This window comes from Mustela erminea, chromosome 9 (assembly GCF_009829155.1).
Source record: "Mustela erminea isolate mMusErm1 chromosome 9, mMusErm1.Pri, whole genome shotgun sequence".
Lineage (NCBI taxonomy): Eukaryota > Metazoa > Chordata > Mammalia > Carnivora > Mustelidae > Mustela > Mustela erminea.
Genome location: NC_045622.1, coordinates 74,970,026 through 74,985,668, shown reverse-complemented (window position 1 = coordinate 74,985,668; position 15,643 = coordinate 74,970,026). Strand labels below are relative to the sequence as shown.

General features: G+C 40.1%; 1 protein-coding gene across 2 annotated transcripts in view; it reads right to left on the bottom strand.

The window, feature by feature from the left end:
- Positions 1-263: 263 nt before the first annotated feature.
- The window catches only part of NELL1 (neural EGFL like 1), an 833,013-nt gene continuing 817,633 nt past the window's right edge, over positions 264-15,643 (bottom strand). For both annotated transcript variants that reach the window (XM_032359330.1, XM_032359331.1), the window contains 3 exons: positions 5,094-5,270; positions 2,365-2,589; positions 264-659 (listed from right to left, as the gene is read on the bottom strand). In XM_032359330.1, coding sequence (XP_032215221.1) covers positions 609-659; positions 2,365-2,589; positions 5,094-5,270 — 453 coding nt within the window. In that variant the 3' untranslated portion in view covers positions 264-608. The remainder of the gene's footprint in view (positions 660-2,364; positions 2,590-5,093; positions 5,271-15,643) is intronic.

Genomic DNA, 15,643 nt, shown 5'->3' with positions numbered 1-15,643 from the left:
TCACCTTGTTGAAGCTGAATGAGTGAGCATCTAAGTGTGCTCAGCAGTTGGAAATGGAAGTATAATGCAGCGAGACTCTACAGACATACACTCATCAAAACATTTCACAGGGATCTCAATACTAAGTATAGAGTGGATGGGACAAAATCACAACAGGCAACTTTATTTGTAGAATTTGATCCAAAACTCAAGAAAAAAAATAAAAGAGCTGAATCTCTATTAGGTTCGTACACAAAATAAACCAAAAAATACATCAACATTTACCATGAGATCATTTAAATGTATTTGCAAACGATCTGGTAAGGGAAGCATGTGATTTACAACACGGGAAACTTCTTGTAACAACCAGAGACTTAAAAGCACTGCACTGTAGGTCACCTAGACTAGGTTAGCAAGAATGAACAAAGTGGTAGGTCCAAAAGGCAACCCCCAAACACCTTCTTCAGATGGAGACTTTGGTAATTGTCCGTGATAAAAATCCCAAAAAAACAAACAAACAAAAAAAACAAAAAACAAAAAAACAACCAACACCAACTCCTGTTCTTCACCATGCTGGATGGCCATTTCGTCCATTCTTCTCCCACAATGATGAGTCCATTTGAAATTCTTCAGTTATTATGAAGACACTCCAAATCCACAGAGCAGCAGACATTTCCATTCTGTGCATCAAGACACAAGTGTTAGCTAATGAGACAGAGGCTATCTATCAATCAGCAGGGTGCATTTTCATACTCAAAATGACTATAGCTGTGTTTTGACACAAACTCCATAAACGCTACTGAAAAGTTACGAAGGAGGCTACACAAGGAGTGGAAAGGAAGGACACATGGAACGCTCTTGAGTCCCTCCTGCTAGCTCCTGCTGATAGTATAATTTTTTTTTAAGATTTTATTTATTTATTTGACAGAGAGAGAGATCACAAGTAGGCAGAGAGTCAGGCAGAGAGAGAGAGAGGGAAGCAGGCTCCCTGCTCAGCAGGAATGCTAAGGCAGATGTGGGGCTCCATCCCAGGACCCTGAGATCATGACCTGAGCCTAAGGCAGTGGCTCAATCCACTGAGCCACCCAGGCGCCCCTGACAGTATAATTTTATACCTCTGTCTGAGCTCAAACCAGGTTTGGGACTCCTCCCCTATATTTCAAGGTTGTTTACACCACTTACTTCCTGGATTTATTCCAGATAAAAGTGTTTTCAAAAATAAACCCCTCAATGATCATTAACAAAGCTAGTCAAGTACCACAAGGACCTGAAGGCAACTCCAAAATGGGTTCCAGAAAGGTCTGTACATTAGGAATAGAGTCCCTCGTGGTGACTATGAAGGGAACAATACATATTTAGATATATAAATTATCGGAAATTCATTAAAAATCAAGGACATGCATTAATATAAATATACTTTTATAATTCCCCTAAAAGAATCTCAAACATGACCTCAGAGAAATACTACTAAATAACAGTTTCCACATCCCCTAGTCTCTCTCTCTCTCTCTCTCTCTCTCTCACACACACACACACACACGACCATGTTTCTTTTGCTATGTGAAGTTTGAAACTGGCCTTTTTCTATTGGGGCTGAATCTTAAGGTGGCATTTTTCCAATCTGCCTTTATAACAGCCATAAAAAGATGAGTTGAGAACCTTCCACTGATGTCTGGAATGAGCCAGGATTTGATAGAACAAATAAACTAATATTTTAAGCATGCTTAATCATGGGAATCTTAAACAGATATTTTGGCAGAGATCTAACACTGCCTAACCCCTGCTTCAAGTCAGCTGTAGTCATAGCTCTTCACAAGCATTGTAGGGAGAAAGGGGTCAGTTTTTAATTTTAAAGACATATGAGGATCCCTCATGGGAACTCCTCTAAAAAGACAGGAATATAATCACAATTAATTAAGTCCTGCAGCAAGAGCTTCAGGTTCCCGCATTAGGCACTGATAATTAAACAAAGCAAACAACTTCATAGAACATTTTTTTTTTAACACTGACAGTTTCATGAAAGAGCTTATACAATTTTTCACAATGAAAAGAGATCTTTTTTTCCTCTCTTTCTTTTCTTTTTAATATGCAGGTCAAAACAGCTTAAATCAGCCATAATTGGTCCTAGTGTCAATTGTTAAAATTCTGTAGTTCAAAGGCAAAAGAGAGGACTATTTTTATTCCATGTTCACTTGGAGTTTGCCTTTTATGCGGTACAGCTATGATCCATTCAGACATATTAACCTCCTATGAGAAGTAAATGCCTGCCTGTGTTTTCACCAGGCCCCTCAGAATCTGGGCATTCTGGAACATCAGGAACAGACCTCCTGCAGGCGCTCTCTGACAACGGTTCAAGGCCCGACTGTCCTCAGGACATCCAATTACCTTGCACTTGCAGGTTGTGCAGGGGGATCCAGCCATTGTCCACACTGAGCCGCTAAGCCTTGAAATGCCAGAGCTGTCCAGGCAAGTGCTTCTGATGTCATAGGCAATGTTATCAGCCAGGCAGGGGTCACTGACGCAGCGGGGACAGCACTCCCCTTCCAAGATGGCTGTGTACTCACAGCTCAAATTGGGGCAAGTGAGTGGCCAGCAGTCTACCTCTCCTTCCTGTAGAGAGAAAGCCGAAAATGGCTCATCCATGTTCTTATGCACAATTCTGTCCCCAAAGTCCTACAGGGGGCGGGGGAGGGGGCACGTCACTGTCCTTATGGAATGTTTTTACTTCCACCTTTATGGGTAGACTATGCTTAGCTCCTTGAAGAGCTACCACAGATTTCACCTCCTCTAGGGTGCTTTTGCTGACTGTCTAGGGCAGCCCCAAAAAGAGATGGATCTTGTCCCTGTATATCAACTGCAGTCCTTAATTTTCTTGTTTGTCACACTTACGATCCTCGTCATCACTCTCAGTACAATTCTACATTACATTTTGAACCTGCAGGCTTTGGGCTTGTTTCTTTATCCCCCTGATACGTAGCAGAGTTTCGGCCAAAATATGCTCATCAATCGAGCAGTAAGTGAATAGGTGATAAGGTATTGGCTAGTGTTTAAAGAGAAATTAATTACTCTTAAGGTCAAAGGGAAACTTGAAGCATAATAGTATTTTACCCACTTCATGAACTGAGTTCCTACTATCAGATTTAAAATTGAGATTGGGTAATATCAAGAGAACTATTTCAGAATGGTTTTCAATATGACATATAGCTAGTAACATCACTAACTAGTAGTAGTTAACAGTTCAGTTGGAGCCCCTCTGTGTTTCAGAATCTGCCAATTGTGGCTCCAGTGAGCAGGCTATACCTCTATGCAGCCTCTTCTTCTGTTATCATGAAAAATCACTGGAGTTTGTGCAAACTCACATCTAATTATTTGGTCAGCTTCACAAGACAATGACCTTGGGTGATAGACCATACCTATCATGCTCACCATTATATCATTCAGAGTCTAGCACATACAACGTCTTGATAAATATTTATTAAATATGGCCCACATTATATTCAAGTAATTATTAAGCTACATGTTTAACATCTTCAGTTTTTCCAAGAAATATTAGCCTTAGGGGCTGGGGATGGAAGTGGAGACACTTCTGAAATGCTCTGAAAATTTCATGTCTGAAATTAATTCCGATTCTTCTAAGTGCCTGATGACTGGCTTCTTGAAGAAGAAAGGTAATTTTCCAGACTGATATGGAAGCTAATTTTCTAGTTGTATGGGGTTTATTTGCCCTTTGATGGGAGCTTGGGAAAAAATGGCTTTGATTTGAATATATCTGAGTTATACTTCTCAGTATGAGGAGTGAGTCAGAAGAATGCATTCTATTAAAATGATCTGCATATTCGCCAGGAGACTTTAGAAAATCCGACAGCAATTTACAATATCATTTCTCTAAATGTTTGTCTTCATACAGTATCCGTAGACTAAATCACTAATTTCAGAAAATATTAGACTATGGAATGCAGCTCATAGGTTCCATTATAAGTTGACTTAGTTGTGACATGATTCCAAAAGTTATGACTTCCTCTCAGATGGAACATCATATTCACTCTGATTATGTTTCCCAACAGTCTTTACGTGCTTTGAAAGCTTTGTGTGTGGCGTGATTCCAAACACAGAGAACAAGATCCAGCAATTAAGTTTTTTTCCTCTGGACATCTCAAATATGATGATAACAATCATATTTTTATATTAAAATCCAAAATTACCTACAATTTTTTTCTATAGGAAGGCTTCAAATCCAAAACAGAGTTTTCAATCTAGGAAATACTATCAATAGTCATTATTGTGCACTAAGGACCTTCTACATGCAAAAGGCTGTATTTGTGAATAATCCCACCCCCTTCTCCCAAGCTTCACGTGTATTTTCTTATCATCAGAGCAGAACTCCAAAGTGCTTAGTATCCCTTGTGTGCCATGAAGGAAAGAATGACCAGTGCAACACAAGAACTTGCCCAAATTGATAGCACAGAGCTAGCATGTGGGAGAAGTAAGACTGAATTCTTGGTCTCTCTGACTCAATCCCTAATATTTATATTTCTGCTGTGTTCTGTTATCTCTTATATTGAGACTTTCAATGGTCAGGGCCCAAGAAATCAAAGTTGGGCTCTATAAGAACTATAGGTCCCAGTCAAAGCCCTGAAGACTTTCTGTTGTGGGGCTATTTTTCTTGATCTGGTTTTGCCAAAACTTGGCAGTTGAAAACTAACCCAAGTTGGGCCAAATCTGACCCATAAACACATACTTTTTGTCTTGTATATTGTTTTTGGTTTAGGGGTTTTATAGAAGCTTTAATTCCAGTATAGTTAACACATACCATTATATTCATGTCAGGTGTACAGGACAGGGATTCAACTCTTCCATCCATCACCCAGAGCTCATCACGGTGCACTCCTTAATCCCCATCACCTGTATCACCCATCCCCCTAGCCTGTCTCTGTATATTGCTTTGAATAGTAGAATCTGAATGTCTTCAGGCAGAGCATTTGCCCCTTAAGAGCCACAAGACTCGAGCTCCCTGAATAGCATCGCAAAGAGCAGGAAACTCAAGGCCATGGGCAACTGAGTTAGCAACTGTTTCAGGGAAGAAGGATAACAGCCAGTCAGGGAAGCAGACGTACCAGACACCGGCACTGCTGGCAGCTATGAGTCCAGTTGTCTCCACTCCGATAGAGCTTCTGTCCATTTTGATCTAAACATTGACTTGTGACTCTGGTGTCACACTCTGGGCAACAGAAAAGGTCAACACTTGGATTCCGGCAATCACAAGCCGTCCGTCGGCAGAATATCTTTCCGTCCTGTTTAGAAATGAGGTGAAGGAGGTTCTCTCATTAGGGAGGTTCTATCATTAGTAGCAGCACTATGAAAAGCAAACCTCATAAACACTTTACAGAGCACACAGAAAAGATTTCTTAGAGTCAAAGTACTCCCCTGGCCACCTTTCATTTTGCTCAAAACATATGCACTTGTGTGCGTGTGTGCACACATGCATCCATGCACACACACACACACACACACACACCCTTTCTCTGGTCTTGCCTGCAGAGCAGCCCACATAAACACAGAGATATTTCTCAGTTTAAAAAAGTCAGTATGTCCTTTGAAACTTTTTTCCCCCCTAATGTTTCCAAAAAAAAAAAATCACATTTCTTTTTTTTTTTTTTTTAAAGATTTTATTTATTTATTTGACAGAGAGAGATCACAGTAGGCAGAGAGGCAGGCAGAGAAAGAGAGAGGGAAGCAGGCTCCCCGCTGAGCAGAAAACCTGATGTGGGACTCAATCTCAGGACCCTGAGATCATGACCTGAGCCGAAGGCAGAGGCTTAACCCACTGACCCAGGTGCCCCTCAAAAATCACATTTCTAAGTAGAATTCAACTAAACTAAGCAGTTAAAATGCATATACGCTCAAGAACTTGTTTGAGTGGAAAATCATGCTACTGAATTTTTACCAGTTCACAATGATGCCACAAAATGCATTCAAAGGCATTCATTGATTCGTACCCCTTCTCAACTCTGGGAGGGAAGGATGACTCTACCCTTTTCACAGAAGAATTAACTGAGGCCCAGAGTTGCTAAATGATTTATCCAGTGTTAGCAATGTCTAAGGAACACTGTCAGGGCTTCCAGTTTCAAAACAATTTTTCTTCTCTAACACAGGCTTTAGGGTGCTTATTACAAGGGGCTCAGATCAGGTGCCACCTTCCACCTTGAGGCAGTTGCCCAAATAACAGGCACAGTACAATTTCTGGAGTAATGGCCCTGAACACTCATAAAGACATGAAGTTCAACAGCGTTCAAACATTAAGACTGCACATTTGCCGTCTGTCCCCATTATATGTGTGTCGCTCACGTAATTTCTCACCTCAGACGATAAAGGTGCTGAAAATGTAAGGTAAGACCTGACGCCACCAATTATGGTGATAACTGCTCTGCTGAATATTGACAAAACCAAAGACTCTCAGCGTCAGTGGTACCTTCAAGGACACATAACCAAGCCACCTGGGCCTATACTGAACTCTCACTACAACAATCACATTCAAAAGTCATCAAGCCTGTGCTTGAAGCACTCTAGTCTCAGGGAAGCCACCATATGGAAGGCATCTGAAGACCCTATCTCTGTTCATGTCTGAAGTTTAAAAACTGGACTTCTGGTTGCCTCTATCCATTGAGACTTGCTCACACCACTGCTAGTCACAGAACTCCCAAACCCTTCTGTCACATTTTCAACTCTTCTGTTCTTAGAAGACAGCATTTATGTCTCCATGGAATCATCTCACCTCTGAATTAAACATCACTAATTTTTTGACCAGTCCCACTAGTTCTGTGTCCTTTTACTGTTCTAGTTGCCTTATCTTCAACAGTTTCAAGTATTTCCAATAGTAATAATATTCACCACCACCACCACCACCACCACCACCATCATCATCATCTTAACACTTATTTGGGGCCATACATACATTGTGCTAAGCCTTTTATATGCAGTAGCACATTTGGTCTTGATAATTCTATGGAGTATGATTTATACTCCATTTCTCAAATGAGGTAGTTGAGTAAAAGAACTAAATGTAATTCTTCAGTAACAGTCTGACTAACACAGTGAACTAGGACTCCCGGTCACCTTGTTTTAAGTACGGTACTTGCTTTAATGCAGGCTGATTTCAGTATTTACATCCTTACTTAACTGTGGTTATGTCATGGTGTTGATTGATATTGAACTTAATGGAGACTAAAACATCATTAAGCCCTATATCCCCATTTCGTGCTTTTAGTTATTGGGGGGCAGCACGGATAAAACCTGATGCTTATCCTTACTGTACAGTGGCTTGTTAGATCCATTTCATCTCTCCCTCTTGTCACAATGTTTTCTAAATGCTGTTTCTGTCATCCCCATAGTTTGTCCTCCTTCACCGCTTTGTGAAGTCTGCAAACTTGATGGACCTGCCCTCAGAGTCTTCATCTACTTCATCGATAACAATGTTGAATAGGACCGGGCTTGCTGAGACAAGTTTACTGTCAGCGGATGTGGAAATCTTTAAGTGCTTTACATTTTTTATGGAAAATGGAAAGGAGACATGCTGGCTATGTATATAATAACAGGTTGAAAAATGCTTTCCCTCAAAGCATGTGCATTTTTTCTATTACTGCAGGAAATGACAGGAAATCATAATTTTCCAGATATCAAGAGATGAAAGAGTATATAAATGCACGCAGCCGTGAGTGCTTGCGCATGCGCGCGCGTGCGCACACACACGCACACACACACTCCAGTCAAGCAGGTGAATTGAGACAGAGATTATAATTAGTCTGGACCAACAGAGTCTAGGCATCTTCCAACAATAGGCCTTTATTTTAACTCACTAACATATTTTGCTTGTGTGATTATTGCCCTGAATGACTCCCTAGCAATTTATTTTAGCCAAGAAGTTAAGAAAAGTAATGGTAGCTACAATGTAAAACCATTTGGTCAGCTCAGCTACTGAGATCACAATATTACTCTCCCCAAGTATAGAAGGACTAGGCCTCAGTAACCCACATAACTATATTCACAAACCATATCAAACAGGGACATATTCTTTTAGAATAGGTTACTGTACCACAGGCAATGAGGCCCAATCAGAATGTCAGGTTTCTTGCCGCATGTGGGGATTAAAAGAATGAATGAGAATAAGTGGATAGCCTCCAGGGTTAGTGCAAAATAAAGCAATTTCATATCTCATCAATTATGGGAAAATGCCAAATAGGCCCCTCTTAGTCTCTAACATATTTTAGAACAATGGCTATGTTCATTTTGCCTTTTGAATTACAAAGTAACTGTCAAGAAAATCATTTTTAATAATGAAAATGTCACAGGTGGCTCCATTAATTCAGTGAGAATGCCATTACAAAACCTCAGCTCACAGAACACAACCACACTAGAATCCAAACTTGGCAAGGAAATGGAGCTGAGAGATGGTGAGTGCATCTCTGGGGTCATTCCCTGAGCTTGACCTCTATCCCAGCTGGGGTGGTCAGAACAAGCCCCATTTACATGCCAAAGATGTATTTTTCCCACCCTTCTGCCATAGAAGCTAAATGCTTTTCTGCAGAGTTTTGTAATGAAAGCTCAGCTATAAACAATTAATAACCATAGTAATATTTAAATTGCTCCCGAATTTTAAGAAGCAGGGATATATACCTTCCTAGCAAATAAAATATGAATTTATTCTTATAATGCCATGGAAAGTTATGGGTTTTATATTATAAATTATACATTTTATTACTGAATAGTTTAATTTATTTACTGTAGATTGCAAAATATCACTTTTTTTTCCCTGCCATTGTTTGGAAACTTCTAAATCAAGAAGCTGGACTTAAAATTATTGATGGAAATTGAATAATAATCTAACCTAGGGTTTAGGCAAAGTGATGCCTACAATCCAAATTCTGGTAGTCAGTCACCTGTTTCTGTAAATAAAGTTTTATTAATAAGAACACAGCTTCCAGGGCACCTGGGTGGCTCAGTGGGTTAAGCCTCTACCTTTGGCTCAGGTCATGATCTTGGGTTCCTGGGATTGAGCTCTGCATTGGGCTCTCAGCTCAGCAGGGAGCCTGCTTCCTCCTCTTGCTCTGCCTGCCTCTCTGCCTACTTGTGATCGCTCTCTCTGTGTCAAATAAATAAAAATAAAATCTTTAAAAAAGGGGTGCCCGGGTGGCCCAGTTGGTTAAGCAGCTGCCTTCGGCTCGGGTCATGATTCCAGGGTCCTGGGATCAAGCCCCACATCAGGCTCCCTGCTCAGCAGAGAGCCTGCTTCCCTCTCTCCCCCTCTCCCTGCCGCTCTGCTTACTTGTGCTCTCTGTCTCTGTCAAATAAACAAAAAAAAGTTAAAAAAAAAAAAACCTTAAAAAAAAAAAAAGAACATAGTTTCCCTCATTCATTTACATATTGTCTGTGGCTGTTTTCACACTCAAATGCAGAGTTCAGTATGTGAGGAGAGACTGTACATAAGCAAAGCCTGTCTGGTTCTTTACAGAAAATGTTTTGATCTCTGATATAAAGGGTAAAATTCAGAGTGGTACTCTAGACCCACCCATTTCTTCTATCGTCTCACATTCCAATTTATTGTGGTGTGCTAGCCAATCTTATTTACAAAATATTAATTTTGTCTCCAGGTTACATCCTACAACTAGCCTATTAGCCCTCTCTAATTAGCACCTCTCTAATAAAACCTTTACCAGTCACTGAATCCAACTCATGTTAATGAAGAGGAAATCAGGACCAGAGAGGGGAAAGAACTTTTCCACATAGCAGAGTAATGTAAAAATAGGAACTAGATCATACTCTGGACTTTGATAGCAATGATTTTCCAACATGCTGCTTCCTTGTACCATGAGGAGGCTGGCGGTAGGATAAAAGGACTTCCATGCAAACTGAAATCAGAAGGATTCTTGGGGCAATGGTTTTCAAAGAGTAGTTCTCTGACCAGCAGCATTTGAATCTCCCAGGAACTAGCTAGAAATGAAATCTGTTGGGCTCTAACCCAATCCACTGAACCAGAACGTCTAGGGGTAGAATTAGTGATCAATGTTTCACAAGCCCTCCAGGGAATTCTGGTGCATGGGAAAGTTTAAGAATGTCTGATGGAGAAATAAGGTAACCCAGTCCACTGGGGGATTAGCATGGCATTACCCTTAAGGTTCTGCAAAGAAAGGCAGCGTTTGGAATGGCACAGTGGAAGTATGAAGTCAGGGGAATGGAAAAGAAGACCCTCTTCCTTGAGAGAACCCCTCGAGTTTTGAGGGAAAATAAACTTGGCACCTTGTTCATCTTCAAAGAAAAGGAAACACAATCTTGGGGACTTCACAGCCAACTCCTGCCATCAAAAACACTCTAGAGAGGAAGGTACTGACAATATTGCTGGTTAGGTTCGGACAGCAAAGCAGAACAGTTTTCTGAGTAAACCGCAGGATTTCAGAAAACTAACCTCTACCCTGGCCCCAGGCACAAGCTGACTCATCCTTGTTCTTCACTGTATGAGTGAGAGCCACATGGAGACTGGCAGGGTCAATTCTATTGTAAGCGCCCAGCAGATGGAGCTTCCCTCTTGCCTGAAGGAAACACAGGAACCCCTTAGGTTTCCCTACTGTGGTCACCTTCCTCAGTTTCTGGGCAAAGGCTCATATGAGGCCAGGTCAAATGACAGCATTCCAGATAATCTGGCAAAGTTCCTCCCCACTTTCCCCTCCTTCTGTTTATGACGATGTGGAGGGTGACTGGTTATTTATGGTATCCATATCCCTATCTACCTCCATCATTGCCAGAAAAACTCAAGACCTGGCATTGCTCGAGTCTTCAGTACTCCACTTAGTTTCAGGATGCGTGCTAGTCACATTTCAATAAACAAAACAAATCAAGATAAAACAATGCTGGAGGAAGCACAGAAATGAAATCTGGCCCACGTAGCATGTTCTTTTTCTGCCACTTTCTACTAATAGTCGCCATAGTAGGTAATAGTGCAGGAGTAAGTATTGTGTCTGACCTTTATCCAGTGTGCGCTAGCCTAACTTGAAGACCCTGGCTCTTTCTCTTGTCAGTGGCACCTGAAATCGTTTGTCCAAGAAAATGGGGATGCTAAGTCTCAAACATGCCGGTCTCGAGCTTCTCTTCTGCCCACAGAATGAGGGCACACATTGCCCCAGAGGTTGAGAGTCTGACATCACCATTCCTCAGGACATATCCCTTAGTTTCTGTTATCTTTCATGTGATCTTACTTCTCTATCTCTCCTTCAGGCTCTCATCTGTATGCTCCCGAAACTTCTCCATTTAGTTTTGATCTCCTCAGTCTTTCTGTTGTGCTGTGGATCAGACCCTGATTGGGCCATGCCAATCCTAAACAAAAAGTCACTCATGATCCTCTACAGCCCACAAGTTAAGTCTAAATTCCATCGTCTGTCTGTGTCCCTAGCCTTTATTTCCCCAGGCTTATCACCCTTCCCATATTCTTCTTCTTCTTTTTTTTTTTTTTTCTGATAGTCAAAGCTCATCATTTACTTCACATTTTCCTTATCAGAACACATGTAGTGTTTTTGCTTCTTTGGTCTTGCTAGTCCCTCTTTGGGATTCACTTTCCTCCCATCTCTCTCTCCTTGGCTAAATTTCTCATCCTTAGGGTCTCACTCAAACTTCACCTCCTCTGTGACGTCTCCCTTACTTCTTTCTGTTATCTTCCTAGGATAGAGTATACTTTCCCTTTCAATGTTCCTTTAACAAATTGTTCATGACTCTACCAGGGCATAACAGGCGATTGTTTGTATACCCATTTGCTTGTTCATCTCCACAATCAAAAATATAAATACGGCCACGACATAGTCATACTAAAATGCTGCAGTTTCCTAGACGCTAATAAATCTGAGACCTCTCTCTCTTCCCATGTAGCACAGGTAGAAAATAAAGATGTGTTCCTAAAGCTCTTGACAAATTTATAAATGGAAGAGCCACAGATGGGTATCTGTGAAAAGAAACTGGGCTGTAACTAAGATTTAGGGGTCAAGTCCAGAGAGAGAATCATTTTTCACTCTGGGTATCAGTAGTTTGGGTAATGCTAGAAGAACATGGGTTCCAAGCAATTCAGCAGTCTTTTCCCTAATCAACTAAGTGGTCTGAAGGTGCATAAAATCACTGTCACTGTCAAGGAAGTGTATGGCATCTAAACAAAAGCCCAAATCCATTTGTGTTGATGTGGCTTTATTGTTGAACTCAATTAAGTGGTAGACATGTTTCAAGACCTCTTTCAATGGGCATGAAACACTGGTAGCTAACCTGGTGTACTGACCCTCAAGGGGAGAAGTGGTCTTTAAAATAAATTGGCCTCTTTTTTTTTTTTTTTTTTTTGCTAAGTGATTACTCCTGGAGAGACAGCTCTCTCTGCAAGGCTCTGAGTTGAGTACTTCAACCATATCTTTATCTTAGTTCACTCTCAGGGTAAATGTGTCCATAGATATTAACCCAGTCATACTGATAAAGCCATGGCTTGGAGATGTAAAATATCTTGCAGAATTCACAGAACCACAGCCATGCAGAGCAGTAGGGCTGGGAGCCAGTTTCTTCAAGAAGAGACCTGGTGATTTTGTCATGGGTATCTCAGTTTTACTTCTACTGTCACTACTTACTTGTGTGAAACTTGAGTTTCTGTTTCTTCTGTAAAGGGATAATTATATTTACTTCATGAGATTGCTGTCAAAGTACGAGGCGATACACAGAGTGCCAGACACATGAGAAATCTTAGCTCATTTCTACCTCCACCCTTATGATGGGGCATGATCCTGGGGTGGAGAAAGGAACTGCCCAAAAGTACCTATACAGAATTATCAATGACATTATTGTTCCCCCTGCCCTCTCTTCCACACCAGGTCTCTTCATTGCCATGTGTCCTATATAAATCAAATTAAGACTTTTCTAAATCTTATTAGAACTTCAGATAATATGTGGCAAAGTCACAGGAGAAATTATGTTGGACTACACTGTGTGCTATCACTCAATAGTGCCTACTTAAATGCACATTTTCTTGGATGCCCTAATTATTCATTGCAGGTGTTTCATCTGTTTCTTGTCAAGGTAAGGGTGCCCTGAAATTACATATGAAACCAAAAACTAGGGAAAGACTTTGACAAGAATTTCACTCCAACTCTACCATTTTTTCTCTGCTATTTATAAACCTTCTCTGTTGAATATTTATACATATAATTCATATATATTTATATATTTAAAATTTTCATTGCTGCATTTTATATCTAAAATGGATAAGATAACAGAATTAGATGATAGGACACCTCAGCATAGGAGTACAACATTTTCATGTAAAACTTCTGTTTCAAGAAAACTTTAAGAAAAATCCTACAATTATGTACCTAAAACTAATGGACTCAAAAGACTAATGCTGGTATACTCAGCCCTATAGTGTTATTCAGACATCTTGAAGGCTGACATTTTTAAGCAGGTGTTAGAAGGGCTGAAAACCTTGTGGAAAAATGTAATTTGTTGTATAATCCAGGTTATTTTTGAACCATTTAAGTATTTAAACCTTCAAAAATGAAACTGACCCAAATAATTGCTCTTTGTATTGTAGAGAATTCAAAAGAATAATTTGTACATGATGACAAACTAATCTTACTTCAATGTAAAATATGCAAATAAATGTATACATAATACTGTAAAGTAAATATGGAAATATCTGTGCTGGCAAGAAAGAAAAGGGAAAATCCTGGAGAGGATTTGAAAGGTCTGCATGAATAATGATGTTAAGCCCCAAACAAAAACATTTTGGAAAGAGTGAAAGAGGAATACAGAGGGCATAAATGTCATAGCTGGTGTTTCCAGACTTACAGAATTCTAGAGCCAGAAAGAACTTCTGACATCATCTAACCACTCTTCTCATTGTACAGCGGATGAAAAAGGCTCTGATGCTAAGTCATCTATCTGCTCAAGGTCACAAAGTGACATCTTGAGCTTTCGAGGAAAGTCTGAAGCCAATCTGAAATTTCCTATGCTATGCTGACATAATCTTGCCCTGATGCCTATGGAACTAGTACTGGTCCTAATGGCTTTATATGGATTGGTCTTTTACAGTAATAGAGTCCTTTTGGTGTACAAATCACAGTCATCCTTCTCTCTTATCTGTAAAATTGGTTTGCTACATTTGTTGTGCTTTTCTCTTCAGAAAACCCACTGTGTGCTAAATTATTATTGTCAGTTTCCATATCCATCACGTAATCGTGTTTTTCCTCCACTTTTCCTCCTCAAAATTGATGGGTTTTCCCCTCATCTCCATGGCATCAGTACAGGTTTGATTCCAAGAAGCTTTTGAACTAGTCTTCGTAATGCATAGCTTTTCCCCTCAACTCTTTCTCCAAGAGCCACTCTCCTCTTTCTGTTGTTTAATGATCTTGCCTTTTTGCCTATCTTGTTTGAGCTCTTGCCTTGAAGGTCTAGAGAAGTTTTATCTAAATGTTTCTTCAATTGTGTGATCTAATTTTGTTCAAGTGGATATTCTTCTTTAAAATTAACATAAGAATGTATTATTAGCTCCAGGGGGTACAGGTCTGTGAATTGCCAGGTTTACACACTTCACAGCACTCACCATAGCACATACCTTCCCCAATGTCTATAACCCAACCACCATCTCCCTACCCACCTACACCCAGCAATCCTCCGTTTGAGCATCTTTTTATGTGCCCTGTGGGCCATAAGAGATTAAGAGTCTCTTATGGTTTGTCTCCCTTCCAATCCCATCTTGTTTCATTTTTTCCTTCCCTACCCCCCAAACCTCCCACTCTGCCTCTCAATTTCCTCATATCAGGGAGATCATCTAATTGTCTTTCTCTGATTGACTTGTCTCGCTCAGCGTAATATCTCAAGTGGGTATTTTTAGTCTGCACTCCCCACCCCCATTTTTATAATATTTATACCTCAATCCCACATTAGTTTCCTTTTCATCAATGTGAAGGTGATTTATCTGAAATTGCCTGAGAATTTCATGATGCCATCACCCTGCCCATCACCTGTTTCTCCTGAAAACCTAAGCATTTTTAAAAATTCTGATTGGAAGTATAGTTGGCATACAATATTAGTTTCAAATGTCCAACATATTGAATTAACAATTCTATACATTACTCAATATATAAAACACCACAACATTAACTATATAACATAAGTTTATACACACACACACACGCACACACACACACACTATATATAACACAATAAGTAGAGTCAAGCATCTGTCACCATACTATATTATTGACTATATTCCCCTATGCTGTCCTTTTCATCTCCATCTCATTTATTTATAACTGGAGGTTTATACCTCGGAATCTCCTACATCTATTTCACCCACTTACCCAACCCCCTCTCCTCAGCAACCATCAGTTTGCTCTTTGTATTTATGAGTATGTTTCTTTTTTTGCTTTGTTCATTTGGTTTTTTTTAGATCCCACATGAGTTAAATCACAGGGTAGTTACCTTACTCTGATTTAGCATAACACTCTCTAGGTCCACCCATGTTATTGTAAATCTGCAAGATTTCATTCTTTTTTTATGGCTGAGTAAAATTCCATCATTCCATATGTGCATTGATACACCACGTCTTATTTACCCATTCATCTATTGATGGACACGGGTTACTTCTATATCTTGG